The sequence below is a fragment of the Miscanthus floridulus genome, chromosome 14 (genome assembly GCF_019320115.1).
Source record: "Miscanthus floridulus cultivar M001 chromosome 14, ASM1932011v1, whole genome shotgun sequence".
Classification (NCBI taxonomy): domain Eukaryota; kingdom Viridiplantae; phylum Streptophyta; class Magnoliopsida; order Poales; family Poaceae; genus Miscanthus; species Miscanthus floridulus.
In genome coordinates this window covers 7,426,755-7,440,781 of record NC_089593.1, presented here as the reverse complement: position 1 = coordinate 7,440,781, position 14,027 = coordinate 7,426,755, and the positions used below count along the sequence as shown (strand labels likewise).

At 41.3% G+C, this 14,027-nt stretch overlaps 1 protein-coding gene across 2 annotated transcripts; it reads right to left on the bottom strand.

The window, feature by feature from the left end:
* Positions 1-3,293: 3,293 nt before the first annotated feature.
* Positions 3,294-12,022, bottom strand: LOC136504263 (uncharacterized). 2 transcript variants are annotated; one of them, XM_066499124.1, is made up of 27 exons: positions 11,750-12,022; positions 11,513-11,624; positions 10,933-11,045; positions 10,748-10,842; positions 10,153-10,243; positions 9,954-10,047; positions 9,806-9,851; positions 9,639-9,720; positions 9,484-9,558; positions 9,140-9,373; positions 8,996-9,037; positions 8,835-8,888; positions 8,677-8,760; positions 8,339-8,533; positions 8,094-8,267; positions 7,027-7,071; positions 6,874-6,927; positions 6,716-6,799; positions 6,442-6,633; positions 6,277-6,359; positions 6,076-6,126; positions 5,910-5,984; positions 4,966-5,052; positions 4,067-4,856; positions 3,845-3,972; positions 3,730-3,765; positions 3,294-3,595 (listed from the first exon to the last, which is right to left on the bottom strand). In XM_066499124.1, the coding sequence occupies exons 2-27, from the start codon at positions 11,619-11,621 to the stop codon at positions 3,508-3,510; spliced, it is 3,201 nt and encodes a 1,066-aa protein (XP_066355221.1). In that variant the 5' UTR covers positions 11,622-11,624; positions 11,750-12,022; the 3' UTR covers positions 3,294-3,507. The 2 variants fall into 2 exon arrangements, with proteins under 2 accessions (XP_066355221.1, XP_066355222.1); XM_066499125.1 differs by lacking the exon at positions 8,094-8,267.
* Between the last annotated feature and the right edge of the window lie 2,005 nt (positions 12,023-14,027).

The following is a 14,027-nucleotide window of genomic DNA, read 5'->3' as shown; positions in this document are numbered from 1 at the left end:
CTAAGTGTCTCCCACCACCAATTGACACTTAGAACTAGTCCGTCCTTAACCTTGTTGTCCATTCTTTGAAAACCAAAACAAAGTATATCAATAGGGGCATGAAAACCATTGATTTGCCCAATCATTAATCATTATTGTGACCTAACTTATATTGCCTCTGTATAACACATGTTATTCACAATAATTGTGTTGTCATTAATCACCAAAACCAATTTAGGGGCCTAGAAACTTTCAGTCCAAGGACGACAAGATAGATGATAGGCGATGATAGAGAGGAGAACTAAGGGATGAACCCAAGTCTTGATAAGAACCGCTCTCTACTTGCTTACTTTGGGCATTGGCTTCAGCTTAGTGGGTACTAAGACATATCTGCCCTACTACTCTACATTGTACCCGAATGTGGGGGTTACAAAGGATGGACAGGGATGTCACCACCTACCGCCTACCCCTACAACCCATGGAGTACGAGGCAAGCAAAGGTAACATATAACTTAGACACCACGTCTACGTTACAGATTACTACTCTAGCCTTGATCAACAATCTAAAGCACTCAATAAAGAGCGATGAACCCACAAGCATATAGAGAACAATACTTCAACTTAATCTCAATTACCTAATCAATCCTAGGTGTACACTTGGAACAAGAGCACACCTGCCGAGGTATAAGTTGGGGAAGCTGACAGACCCGACCCTCCTTCGAAACTCTCCCTCACTCTCTTCCTATACCTACAAGGTAAGATTATGCCTTTGGAGTGGATCTCAATTCTTCTTCTTGTCTTGTGTGTGTAATGAGAGGGGGTGCCCCTCTATTTATAGGTGGGAGATGGAGCACCTTCAAAGAATATTCCTCCTATTATTTGTTTCTTTATTCTCCACCTCTAAACTGACGTTGAACTGCCTTCTTCTTGAGCTACACTGCCTTGGATGCGTCCTAGGGGCGGTGGAGAGCAAGCCCACGAAGTTTGGGCCTATTTGGACCCCTTGGGGGTTCAATCGATCCCCCTAATGGGTCAGGGTCGCCCGATCCTGGGGGGCACTTCTAGGTCCCATCTTTGGTGAGTTGACACCCTTCTTGGCCCTGATTATGGATGTGCATGTGGGTTGACATGGTTTTCTTTTGGTTTTGGGTCCATGGATCCTTGGGCTTTGCTCCTGATAGGCCCAGTGTGCATTCCTTTATTGATCTTCATGTGTTTTCCCTCCATTTGGGACAAAATACACCTACATACAAATATTCGCCAACACTTGTAGAACTATGTTGGATGTTGCTTCTAGGTTGCTTTTATGCATGATTGTTGACGGTAAAAAGTGGTACTTAAGGACCATCAACAATTGTCACGGCACTAGGAGATCTGGCATTTGTAAAGAGGTCTCCATGCATCCTCCCTTGCTTAAGTTGACAGCTAGAAGAAGAAAGAACAGGTTCAAGGGAGTTGTTAAGGGGGGTAGCAGCAAGAAAAGAAATATACATGAGTGCCCAATATTCCATGAGCTTGGCCATCAGTGGCACACCTGCAAGAATAGGGATCCAGCAGACATATTGCAATGCAGGCTTACAGGTAAACAAACACTTGTCCTATGCACTGTGTTTAACTGAACATATGTCCTATGCACTTGTTTAACTGAACATATGTCATATTCAGGGGCATCCCAAAGAAAAGAGAGAATAAAGCAGCTAAATCTAATACAGAAACAAGCATATTGTGGTGGTCACTCCTGTACCAGGGATGGTATTCCCTCATAATCAAGCAGTGCAGGATGTTGTACACAAGAAAAGAAAGATCCAATCCCCTTCATCATCAGGTGTGAAGAAAAGGAAGGGCTCAGCTACCAATGCGACATCAACGTCAATAAGTACCCCCAATCCTCAGTCTAGCACGTACTATACTCAATATGTCCATTTATTGTCAATACTTTGCAATGCTACTTATCCTAACCGAGCTCTGTGTGTCTTTGTCACAAGATCTGGCACTAGATCCAATGATGTAGCACATGTTCCCATCCAAGTTATGTACCTTGCCTCATTTCATGAAGAGAACTGAGGGTCAGCTGGTACAGCGGAGACAGTCACAGAAAACTATGAACGAGTTGCCTATCAGGAAGAAGCAGCCAATCAAGAAGAAGCTTACACCAAGAAAGGAAGGGACTGGTAGTCCAGCTATGGGCACTAGAAGCAAGGTTCCAGTTTACCTGCCAACCCAGCTGACACCTGATCTTTTGATCATGAGGCGTAATATACTGTAAGAACAACAGTTGTGGTCTGAGCTGACCAAAACTTCTGCAGTTCAAGTACTATGTACTGTGATGTAAGATCTGGATGACCAGTACTTACGGGATTTAAGTAGCTAAGTTTGTTGTTCTTCTGTTGTGCATGTTGGTGAAATGAACCAATATCAAGATAAGACATAATATTTTGCTGCCATCACATTCAGGAAACAACCATTCATAGATTCATTCATTAGCATTGATATCCATGCAATCACACACACATACATAGATACTCTACTTCATAATAATTGCATACAGACCGAGAAAAATGCAAACACAGACCAGTTTGTCGATCAATCTAAGATGCTGGATAACTATATCATCTGCCTCCACTTTTCTCTACACCAACAGCAGCCTAGGCTGACCACGCGTGCCTCTTCGGTCAATCGCTGGTCAACATCGAAAAGCAACGAGCACCGAATCCGTTGTCCTACAAAGCTTTCGAATAATCGTAGTTCGACAACAAAAAGGAGGCACAGAGCCAGCCGATCCAAGCCTCCGGTCAACGAAAAGAAGACAGGTATATCAGCTGATCATCGTTGGCTAGCCATCCAAGGCTCCGAGATTCATCTGACCATTCAGGGGCACCATATGATTCTAGCATCTGACCACACAGGCCTGCCGGGGCACCACAGGATTCTAGCAACCGTATGTTGACAATCGGACAGGCAACAATGTTGTGGCTGTCGTGGCGTTGCCTTCCGGCTCCTGCCGGTCTCGAGTTTAAATACTAGTCAGTCTACGAAACCATCATTTGAACTATACATTGACAGGATGTTTCGTTGATCTTTTATTAAACCTGTAAAACTGACGTGATATGGAACTATGCACTAGTAGCCTAAGCACCTGTCTAGCAAACTACAGTGTAGTTATCATCATCCCAAAGGTGTGGAGAGAGATTACTGGCTACAGCACAAAGTGTTTAAAATATTTTTGCGACCATCCGCCAGTTAAAGTGTGGAATCAACTGGTACCAATCGTTTCTGGGGAAGAAAAAAACAGGAAATTTATGCATCACAAAGAGCCCAAACTGCCACCCTCCGCGGCAGAAGGTTAAAAATTCAAACAACAGATCTTATGAATTCCTACAGTATTAAGACTTTCACTGGCAGAAACCTGCACCATCATCCGAATAAGCAACAATGGAAACCGAAAGGCTCCATGCCAGGGTTTACAGAGTATTTTTTTTCACAAAATGCAACATAGTTACTTGAGATTATAGTAGCATTTGTGACTATTTATGCAGAAGCATCACAGGAATCAGTGCCTTCACTGTCTGACCATTCATTGTCGTCGTCGTCCTCAACACAAAAGAACACCTCATCACTGCATCAAATATATGTTCTTTTAGAGTGTTTGATGAAATATGTTATGTTGTTTATACACAGTGAACAAATAACCATATTGATACCATATATAATCTAAAAGAGTTGAGCGAATATAAAAAAAAAAAAACTTACTCTGACGACTCAAATGCTTGAAATGCTCGGAAGAATCTACGAACCAGACAGAAAATTTAAGTTAACCATTAATAAAGGTGAAGACACATATTACAAGATCAGAAAATAATCTAACCTGCCCTCCATGTTAGTATGATTTACAATAAACAAAACCAACTCAACAAGACTGGGAGCAAGAAGCTGACCAATAACAAGATCAGTTATCATCATATCAGACACCAACTGTGTCTGTAAGCCAGGAAGCTTCAAATAAAAACAAATTGCAACAATTTAGAATCTATGCAGTTAATAGCCCAGAAATTTCATTTACATAGCAAAATAAAGACCAAGATTGTACCTTAGTGTGGTCCAAATCATGAGAACCAAAATGCCTCGAAAATTTCAGAAGATGGAAGTATGTAGGTGAGTATGGGTTCAAATGTGGGTCATCAACATTGAAGTAATACACACTTGTAAGAATAGGCAAATATTTAACGCAATCCCTCCAATCACTAGTCATTCTCTTGTTTAATGGTTTGTATGAATGATCTGGGACTGAACGATCTGTATCGTAGGCTTTGTAGAGATTGATCAGAAGTGTTGACCTGCTGAGGGGAGGCATGAAAGCAAAATGCAAAGCCAGGTACTTTTCATACTTCATGAAGTTATCAGGATCAGTAACAGGATCTGGAAGCTTAAGTATACCATGTCCAAACTCATCAAAATATAGAGGGTAGCTTCCCAGCTCAGCATTTTTATAGTAAGGAACCAATAGCAGGTCCCATAACCTCTTGAAATCTGCCGAAGCGCTTTCCAAAGACAATTCCATGTCTGCTGCTTTTGAGATAATGAACTGCCCATTTAACACCTGCATATCAGAAAATTGAAAAGATCCATTCCAGCTCTTCCGTTCTCTGTGATTTTTGACAATCCATAGCAAGAAGCCTCTAGCGCATCTCCTTCCCGAACGTGTCAAAATAACCAAAGACAATTTAAAGACTGCCTTCAACATCTGCTTATGAATTGAAAAATCAAGATCCTTTTTCAACGTCTTCAAACTCCTCTTCAGAGGCTTAAACACATCATTAGGGCGGATCTTGTATATTTTTGTAAGCTTGTTACTTCTGACAAATTGCTCTAACAAAATCCTGTATGTTAAAAAGCTTCAGTTCTACAAGTTTTATTTCAATAAACTTCACTACTAATTCTAAATTTCAGTCAGAAAATTCCTAAACATTTTTATTTAAGTAAGCATACCCTTGAATAGGATCCAAACTAGGTTGGCTGGTTGAACCACTGTCAGAATGACCTGCTCCCCTATCCAGGCTTGATGCAGCTGTATCCCTGCATATTACATGTAAATATAGATCTCTTTTTTATTGATGAAGATGTTAGCCATAGAATCAAAGCAGGGTGGATGAAGTGGCACCAAGCATATGGTGTCCTATGTGACAAAAGGGTACCACATAAGCTAAAAGGCAAGTTTTATAGGACAGCGATTAGACCTGCCATGCTATATGGTGCAAAATGTTAGCCTACGAAATGACGACATGTCCAACACATAAGTGTCGCGAAAATGTGTATGTTGCGTTGGATCTATGGTCATACAAGAAGGGATTGAGTCCGGAACGATGATATACGTGATAGGCTAGGGGTGGCACCAATTGAAGAAAAGCTTGTCCAACACCGGTTAAGATGGTTTGGACATGTCCAACAGAGACCTTCAGAGGCACCGGTGCGTAGTGGAATCCTAAGCCAGGATAGTAACGTGAAGAGAGGCAGAGAAAGACCGAAGTTGACTTGGGTAGAGGCAGTAAAAGGTGACTTGAAAGGATGGAATATACCCAAAGACTTAGCCTTAGACAAGAGTGCTTGGAAAACAGCTATTCACGTGCCTAAACCTTGATGGCTTCTGTTGGGTTTCAACTCTAGCCTACCCCAACTTGTTTGGGACTTAAAGGCTTTTCTTCTGTTGTTGTTGTAAATATATATCTCTTTTTCTAGAATTAAAGTAGGAAAAGTGTAAAAAATAATAGTTCTAAATTTCAGTATATTTTTGCCAGCTTATTACTTCTGACAAATTGCTCTAATGAAATCCTGCAAGTTAAAAAAACTTAGTTCTAAAATTTTAGTTTCAAGAAACTTCACTTCTAAATTTCAGTCAAAAAAATCCTAAACAACTTTATTTAAAGTAAGCATACCCTGGAATAGGATTCAAAATGTCCTGGCTTGTTGGAACACCGTCAGCATGACCTGCTTTGCAATCCGTGCTATCCCTGCATATCACAAGATGTAAATATAGTTTTTTTCTTGAATGCGCAAAGTAGAAGTGCAAAAGTCCTAAACAATTACAAATATAGTTATAACCTTTTCTCCAGAAGCTTATCCCCACCCATGTTGACCGGTTCTGCGGTGTCACTACATATGACATGTAAATACAAGTTTCAGCTCAATTGTTAACAAAATAAAACTATTAAACTTCTCCAGAAGCAGGCCCATGACCCACTTGTTTGAAACATAAATACATATTTGTAGGATACGAAAGTCAGCATATTATTAATTAACAACCTTTGCTCAGATTTCCTATCGTGCATAAGCTGCCCCTGAATATCACTCGTGACACCTTCCTTGAAATGATACCACTCCTGAACCTGTGTTGTATATTATTCAAGGTCAAACAAATTAAGTAGAAGCAAGTATCTAAAGAACTTTTTGCACTATTAGAGGACCTACCAATTTCCTCTCTATCATATAACTCAAAAGTGCAACATCGTTGCTTGGTGTACGTTTATTACCCCCAACCGCAAAGATTTCATCATCCTTGCAATGTCGTAAGTCATTGGAGAAATGGGTATCCTCACTGGCTTTCTCAAGCACAGCAAACAACTCTCTCGATGTCGTTTTCTTAGAACAACTAATAATATCCTACAGCGAAAGAAAAAACAAAAAAGATATTATTATGTACAATACACATGAAATAAGGCAAGTTCCATGAAAAAAAACTTACAATCAATTGATTGCTAGTCGTAGCAAGCGGATGATTTTGGTCTAAATTTTTCAATCTGTGCTTTAGTTTCTTCAAATTGGAACCCTGAAAATTTGAATTTCCAATTTAGCTCAGACTGATGTCTACTAACTTTTTGTGGAGATAGAAGCAACAATTACCGTGATTTTTATTCCGTTTAAAGACAAGATTTGGCGAGTCTGATCACAGGTAAGCTGGATAGCATAACAAAAAGAAAACCCAAAGTTAGGGAACTGAATTAAAAAGGAATTGAGCAATCTGAAAGAATAATCTTTTGCATGCAAAGGACTCACATCATCCCAATATTTACCAATGGCATCCAAGTTCTCCATAAAATCCTACAGAGCATTAGCAATGGGTAAAAAAAAAAGACATAAAGTAAGATGAATGGAGCATCAAGGACACATAAGAGTAAGGATTAACAATGATTAAAAGTCGTCCGATTAATCGTGATTAATCATCCTAATCAGTCACCAGGGTACCGACGCGATTAGCTCGACCAGAAAGTTAGTCATCCGATTAGTCGACGACTAATCGCGATTAGTCGTCCGACTAGGACAGGGAACGACCAATTTGGTCCTCTGTTTTTTGGCCTGTTTAACCAGGCCTATATGTGGGCAATTGGGCCTGTTTAATCGGGCCTATATGTGGACAATTGGGCTTGTAATTTGTCCTGTTAGGGTTGGAATAGGGACCCCAAAAACGCAGGAGGCACGCAGATGCAGGGAGATTTCACTTCCACGCGCACAGCGGCCGCAATTTTTCTCCTCCCGCGCGCGATTTCTCGTCCCCCTGCGCTATTCCCTGTCTTCCGCTTGTGATTCTCCTCTCTGGTGAGGTCAGGTAGCCGCCCTAGAAGAGGGAAGGAGAAGAGGGCAGCAGCGCACCTGGAATCCGCCGGCGGCGGCGCCTGCCTGCCCCCATCGCGGCCTGCCCTGCCCTCCTCCATCCCGCCGCCTATCCTGCTCGCCTCCATCCCACCGCCTCCCTTCTCGCCTCCAGCCGTGAGGCCCTCCCCGTCCGCGGCCCTCCTTCTCCGTGTTCGGGACTCCACTCCAGCCCTCCACCGATTCACGCCTCCATCATCAGCTCCGCTCTGCAGGTACGTGTTTTCTCCCCTCATCTGTTCTTCCTCCCCTCTCATTCCTCTGTTCTGCTCATTCTTGTGCTCGTGCTAGACTGTTAGGACTTGGATAGCTGTGTTCCTTCCTCTCCCACAAGTCACCGGCTAAACACTAGGGTCGACTAGGCTCGACTAATCGGCCTGGTCGACGACTAATCGCGATTAATTGCTTGGTCGGTCCCATGGCAACTAGGTTCAACTAGACGACTTGTAACCATTGGTAAGGAATATACATGCCATGGCATTCGTTTCCACATGAGTAAGTGTGTGTCTATTGAAATTAATTTCCGAGGCGAATTTCATTGTACAGCCGAAATTTCCACAAAGAAGACTATCGCTCTCAGGCTCCTGTAGAAGTGTTGTCGCATGCCTGGTGGCTTCAGCAGTTTTGTGAACAAACCAACTAGAAACCTGTATTGTGTTCCAAATCAACATCAGAGATATGTAACACACATCTTTGCTCATCTGAAGCTTAAACCTACCAGATTTTTTTCCACGAAGTAGCAGCAGCATGCCAAAACATTGTTCAAATCATGTAACAGGAGCAGCTGCTGGCTAAATACAACCTTCTCAGGACAAAAACGTATATCAGTTGAAAAGGCTGTATTCTCACTGTCTTCATCAAGAACAGTGAACAGCTCATCTGATGATATTTTTTTAGTACCATCCAAAACAACCTGCAAACAAGTCCCAAGCAAGTTGAGGTAGGCAAGAGTTGAAACCCAACATGAGCCCCTAGTCACGTTTTGTTGTAAATGAAGAAAAGGAACCTTCATATATGTGCATGCAAATGAAGGGAACTAGTTGGAAAAAAAAATACCTTCATTCTATTGGTTCTGCTGTAAAATTCATCTCCATTGTCAATTTTTTCAATCATTCGGTAAAGTAGACCACCAGATATGCCCTGGAAATTTACATTTTATCATAATTTTAAATTGTTGCCTCATTTTTCTACAGAAAATTAGTATTAATAATTACCTGTATATTCATGTCCTTAATTGAAAGAACCTTACCAGCCTCCTGATGGTTCAACTAAAGAGGATAACAAACAATTTCAAGGTTCAAGATTCGTTTGATAGATAAATGGGATTACTTCCAGACCCAAGTAAGCCAAGAAATAAATGGCAGAAATTAATTACCTCATCCCAATGTTTACTGAGCTCAGCTTTACTGAAAGAAGCCTACAAAACATCATCAAAGGTGTCAACTGAGTTGAAAAATCAGAAACAAGCTCGTAAATATAGAGAGCATGAAGCTGCTATATGAAGAGGAAGCATACAGACCATTTTCAATTTTGGATTTTTTCCATGAACTTGTTTGTGCCGATTTGAGTTCACCAGAGACAAAAAAACTGCTTGACAATTATGCCTCTCGCATTTGTACATTCTTTGTGAAACTGCTGGTGCTGTTTGGCTAGTAGGCACTTCTGCCTGAGCATTTTGAATATCTTCAGATTTATTTTCATCCATTGGTGCTGCCACAAAATTGCTGTTACAGAACTGACCATCATCATGTTCCTGTTGGTTATCGATCAGGATGCAGGAAGAGTGAGGAAAAGGATGAGGGTCAATGATGGCTAAATACCGTTTCAATCAACAAACGAGTACAACAAAAAATTAGAACATACATTGAACTCTTTCCACAACATGTCTGTAGCCAAAGCATCTATAACATTGTTGAGTAAAAACAAAGTTCCATTGTGCTACATAGAAAGAGGATTAGAGACAAAAGCAGCAAATATTGTTTTAGTATCACAAGATGACAGTGAAGATTAGCATGTACCTTAGTCAAAGTATGAAAGGATCCATTCCAAAACAAAGCAAAGATTTGCCCTTCCAGCGTGGAATTCTTTAGCTCGTGTATGCTGCATTAATTGACGAAAGAAATGCCAACATAGATTAATATAAAAAATAAAATAAATGCACATTCCCAATAATAGTTAACATTACCCAAAAGCGGTCACCCCTGAACTCAGGAAATTCAGTACCAATGGGTCTGCAAGTAAATAATAATAATTACATATAGAAATCCAATTTAAAATTCAAAACTGAATGCATTTATTTATTTATACAAAAATAAAAACAATAGACCAGATACCTGCATTTCTGTCATAAACTGGTAGTCCACCTGAATTTTCAATCATAAACACATGATGATAATCAGTTCCAACAGCACCAAAAATAACAGTATCCTGACAACAAAAAAAGTATAGCATATAGGTAATCAACATTAGCACATATATATTAAAAAACGCTAGAGCACTTTATAAATAAACAATCTGAAATTGAAAACGTACATCGGGGTGTACCAACCAAGCATGTAATAACTGAACTTTCATATGGTTAAACACGTCAAGCCTAACAGTACTGCTTCGGATACGGACATTACTGCAAAACATGCACTGAAACTACGTCAAAAAAAAAAACACAAGTATTATCTATCTATACTATAAAGAGCGAAGGAATTAAAAATAACTCTCACATAAAAGTTTTCTACCCATCCTATATCATAACCATTAGATGGCTTATAGTATCTTTAAATCTAAAGGTGTATATTGATTGATATGTCATCCCCTTTATTTGAGAAGTACTTGGACTAGGAATTGGCAAATGAAACGAAAGCCCATTCAGGTAAACTGATGCCAACTTATGTCCTACCATAATCTCACTATTCGTGTAGGTTGTAGTCAATTTTATAGATTTAGGTAGTAGTCAATTTTATAAAACAATGAAAATTAAACATCCACTATTACAAAGCACACAATTGTGTATCCTAGAGCTATTCCTCCTTGTGTTATTGCTTGCATGCATGCTTACCTTGATACACAGTTTTGGTTTTGTTTTCAGGTAAAACCTATTGCATGCATGCTGACCAACAAATGCATCACTTACCTGGTAAAATCAACTTGAACATCAATGAGACCACTCAGTAATTGGACAGAGTTGTCCATTTCAGTTTTGGTGATAACGCAGTCACCACCAAGAGCCTGTCAAATTCGCAAGTAACACAAACAATTAAAAACAATCAAAATAACTAACACTACAGAAATATGAGGTAATAGATAGACCAAACTGACCGAATGTTTCATACGGTAGATGCGACTCAAGCGCAATATCAAACTCTGCTGTGGGTAATCGTTATTAGGATGAGGAGAAATAGTCAAGCTGCCTTTCAATAGCATGCAATTCGCTGAAAAAATTAAAAAGAAAGAAAGAAGTCAATCCAATATCAATAATTTTTAATCCAAATCTACAAATTCCGGAGCTGTCTCCATATCCCAAAACCACAAGAAACCAATCGGTGTTATATGCTTTCAAATTAAAGAAGAAACCATCGAGTTTCAAAAATTCTCAACCCTAATCTACAAAATACATACACAAAATATAACAGAACTGTGCTGATCCATCTCCATCACCCAAACGTTGTAACCAAACCCACAAAAGAAATCATAGGGTTTTAAAAATTCCCACCCCTAATCTACAAAATACATACACAGAATATAACAGAACTGTGCTGATCCATCTCCACCACCGAAACGTTGTATCCAAAACCACAAAAGAAATCATCGGGTTTTAAAAATTCCCACCCTTAATCTACTGAATCCTATGTTAAGTCCACTTCATCCCCAAACGGCCTAAAAGTATAACAATACATACCAAGGACCAGGAGGGCAGTACGCGAATGACCATGTTTTGGGTACAGAATGTTCCTTTTCTCGCCATGGAAATCTACTTCTTTGGATTTGTAGATGATGTTTTGCGCCATTGCCTGGTTCCAACGGGGGATGGCGGTTAGTGTACATAAGATGCAAAGGTACAAACTAGGTAGCCTTTGGAGGGGGAGATTATCACATGCACAGATTTAGAACGGAGGCTTGAAGGAGGAGCACTTACATTGCAGCAGTAGGCAACCTATGTAGCCGTGGTTGTTGCTCTTCAACAAGCGTTTCGTCGTCGACCCCTCGCCAGTTCGCCTCCGCTCGCTCCTTCCTAGCCGCGCTCGCCGCCTTGCCCTAGTGCCCCACTGGAGGTCGTCAGCCGAAATCGAGGACGGGGAGTCGCCGCCGCGGGCGCCGGCGCGCCGCCTGCAGCCTAGGGTTTAGGGGGAGGGTTTAGAGGCGGCTGGGGGTAAGAAGTGGGAGTCGGATGTGAACGGCCGTGCGGGTAGGGGAATGAGGACTAAAGTTGGCCAACGGGTGTCCGGGTTTATACAATGGCCGCGAGTCGGGGCTGCATTGTTTCGGGACGGACCCGGATACGGACGGTTCCTTTTTTTTTTTTTTAATGCCCGTGTGTTGCGACGGGGAGCATGGTTAGAGCCGCGGCAGCGATAGCATCAGGCGTGGAAAAAACGGGCGGAGAGAGCCACGGTAGTGGCGGACGGATATAAGAAACGGAAGAGGAGGTGGACGGGCGGAGTCGCGGAGAGGGAGACGGAGGTCCTCGCGTCGTCCGCTCGCCGGTTTGGTCCCTCTCTCTCACTCCCTCTCTTGATTTGGCCCGCCCGTGACGGTGCTCGGCTTCGCCCGTGCTCACCGTGCTAGGCTCCGACGGTGGGCGCGAGCGCTGCCCCCATATGACAGGTGGAACCCACGACGGACGAAAAAAAATAGGCAGAAGCCTTACTTGCTTTAATATTAGGTAGAGATTTCTATTCATTTCATAGATATCTATGGGTTGTTTGGTTAGAGAGTTTTATAATAGTTTTCTAGCATTAAATAAGTTAACATGATATATAGTATAGATAAAGAGAGAAATAATAAAAAATTTATGAGGTAAATAAATTTCATAAGAATTAAACTTATCTATACTATGTGCAACACATGTGTACACTAAGACTCGCTTTATTGTGTCTCGTAATCAATCAGTTTCTTATGGCTGCGGTTTTGTTTGCATCTATCTTCAATGGGTTTCTTTCTTGTTGGGCCCTATTTCTATTTCTCTTTCCTATTATTTTTGTATTTTATGTTGGATTTTTTTAGACTTGGCCTAATTTTATTCAATTAAAATCAAATAAATCATAAGATTCAGATTAAATGCTAGGTGCAATAGAGACCGCGTGACGCAACGAGCACGAGGACGGCAAGATCAGACAACCACGGCATGGCGCCGGGTGGGCTAGTCTAGTCACTATGAGCTGATTAATGGTGGTTGATTGTAGTTGATGGTTGGACTTGTAACGGTCATGGTTATGGATGCAGTTACTAGTAACTCTTGTTATTATGGTTGCAGTTACTAGTAACTGATGAACACATTTATGATGTCCAGATTCATCATCTATCTCTTTGTCTTCCATCTCTCGTGCTTATTGTTGATAGTAATTTTTTCATAGATTTATTGTCTTAGTCTGATGACCGACAAGCTTGCTACGGGGTTACCGGGAGCAGGGATTGGTGGGCTTCAACGAAAACTCAGACTCGATGGTTAACATGAGACAGCGATTTAGACAGGTTCAGGCCGCTTAATAGCGTAATACCCTACGTTATGTATGATGGTTTGTCTTGCGTTGGATTGGTTGTTCTTGTTGTCTTGTTCTCCATACAATGGGGTGCTCCTGCCTCTCTTTATATAGTCCAGAGGGGAGGGCACGATTCTAGTCCTAGTCGAATAAGGTAGAAGAGTTCTAATCCTATTATAAAGATAGACTCTTCTATATCCGACTAGGTCGGTTCTTCTTGCCTTGAAATCCACATCTTGTCACGAGTCTTCCTAGCAGCTCGTAGGTCAGCTCATCTGCTTGCTGGGTAGTCGGTCCTATGGGAAACCCTTAGGATCTTAGTCCGTCAAGCCCCCGAGCTCTTCATGGTTGAACTTTGAAGTCTTTTTGAATCTCTAGGTCATTGCCGAGTAGAATCAAGCAGCGTTCGAGTACTGTTCCTGAATCTCTAGGTCATTGCCGAGTAGAATCAAGCAGTGTCCGAGCACCCTTCTTCAGAGAAGCCATGAAGTGCTCTTCAAATCTTCGAAACTTCTTCAAATGGTGTGAGCTTTCTTGCAAAGCACACCCATTGGGTGTAGCCCCCGAGCCTCATGTTGTTTAGCATAAAGAGCTTGAGGTTCTTTTCTTCAATCTTCCAATTTTTTCGAAAAAAATTGAATGCATCTGCCGAGGACACATGTCTCGTAGCCCTTGAGCCTATAACCGACTATTCGGAGTCGATTATAGGATCTT

Excerpts from the sequence above, each read along its gene's own strand:
- LOC136504263 (XM_066499124.1), bottom strand. The coding sequence starts at position 11,621 with ATGGCGCAAAACATCATCTACAAATCCAAAGAAGTAGATTTCCATGGC. Across the intron at positions 11,046-11,512 it reads TACTGCCCTCCTGGTCCTTG|CGAATTGCATGCTATTGAAA; the intron begins GTATGTATTGTT and ends TAATTTTTTCAG. Across the intron at positions 6,800-6,873 it reads TAAACGGAATAAAAATCACG|GGTTCCAATTTGAAGAAACT; the intron begins GTAATTGTTGCT and ends TCAAATTTTCAG.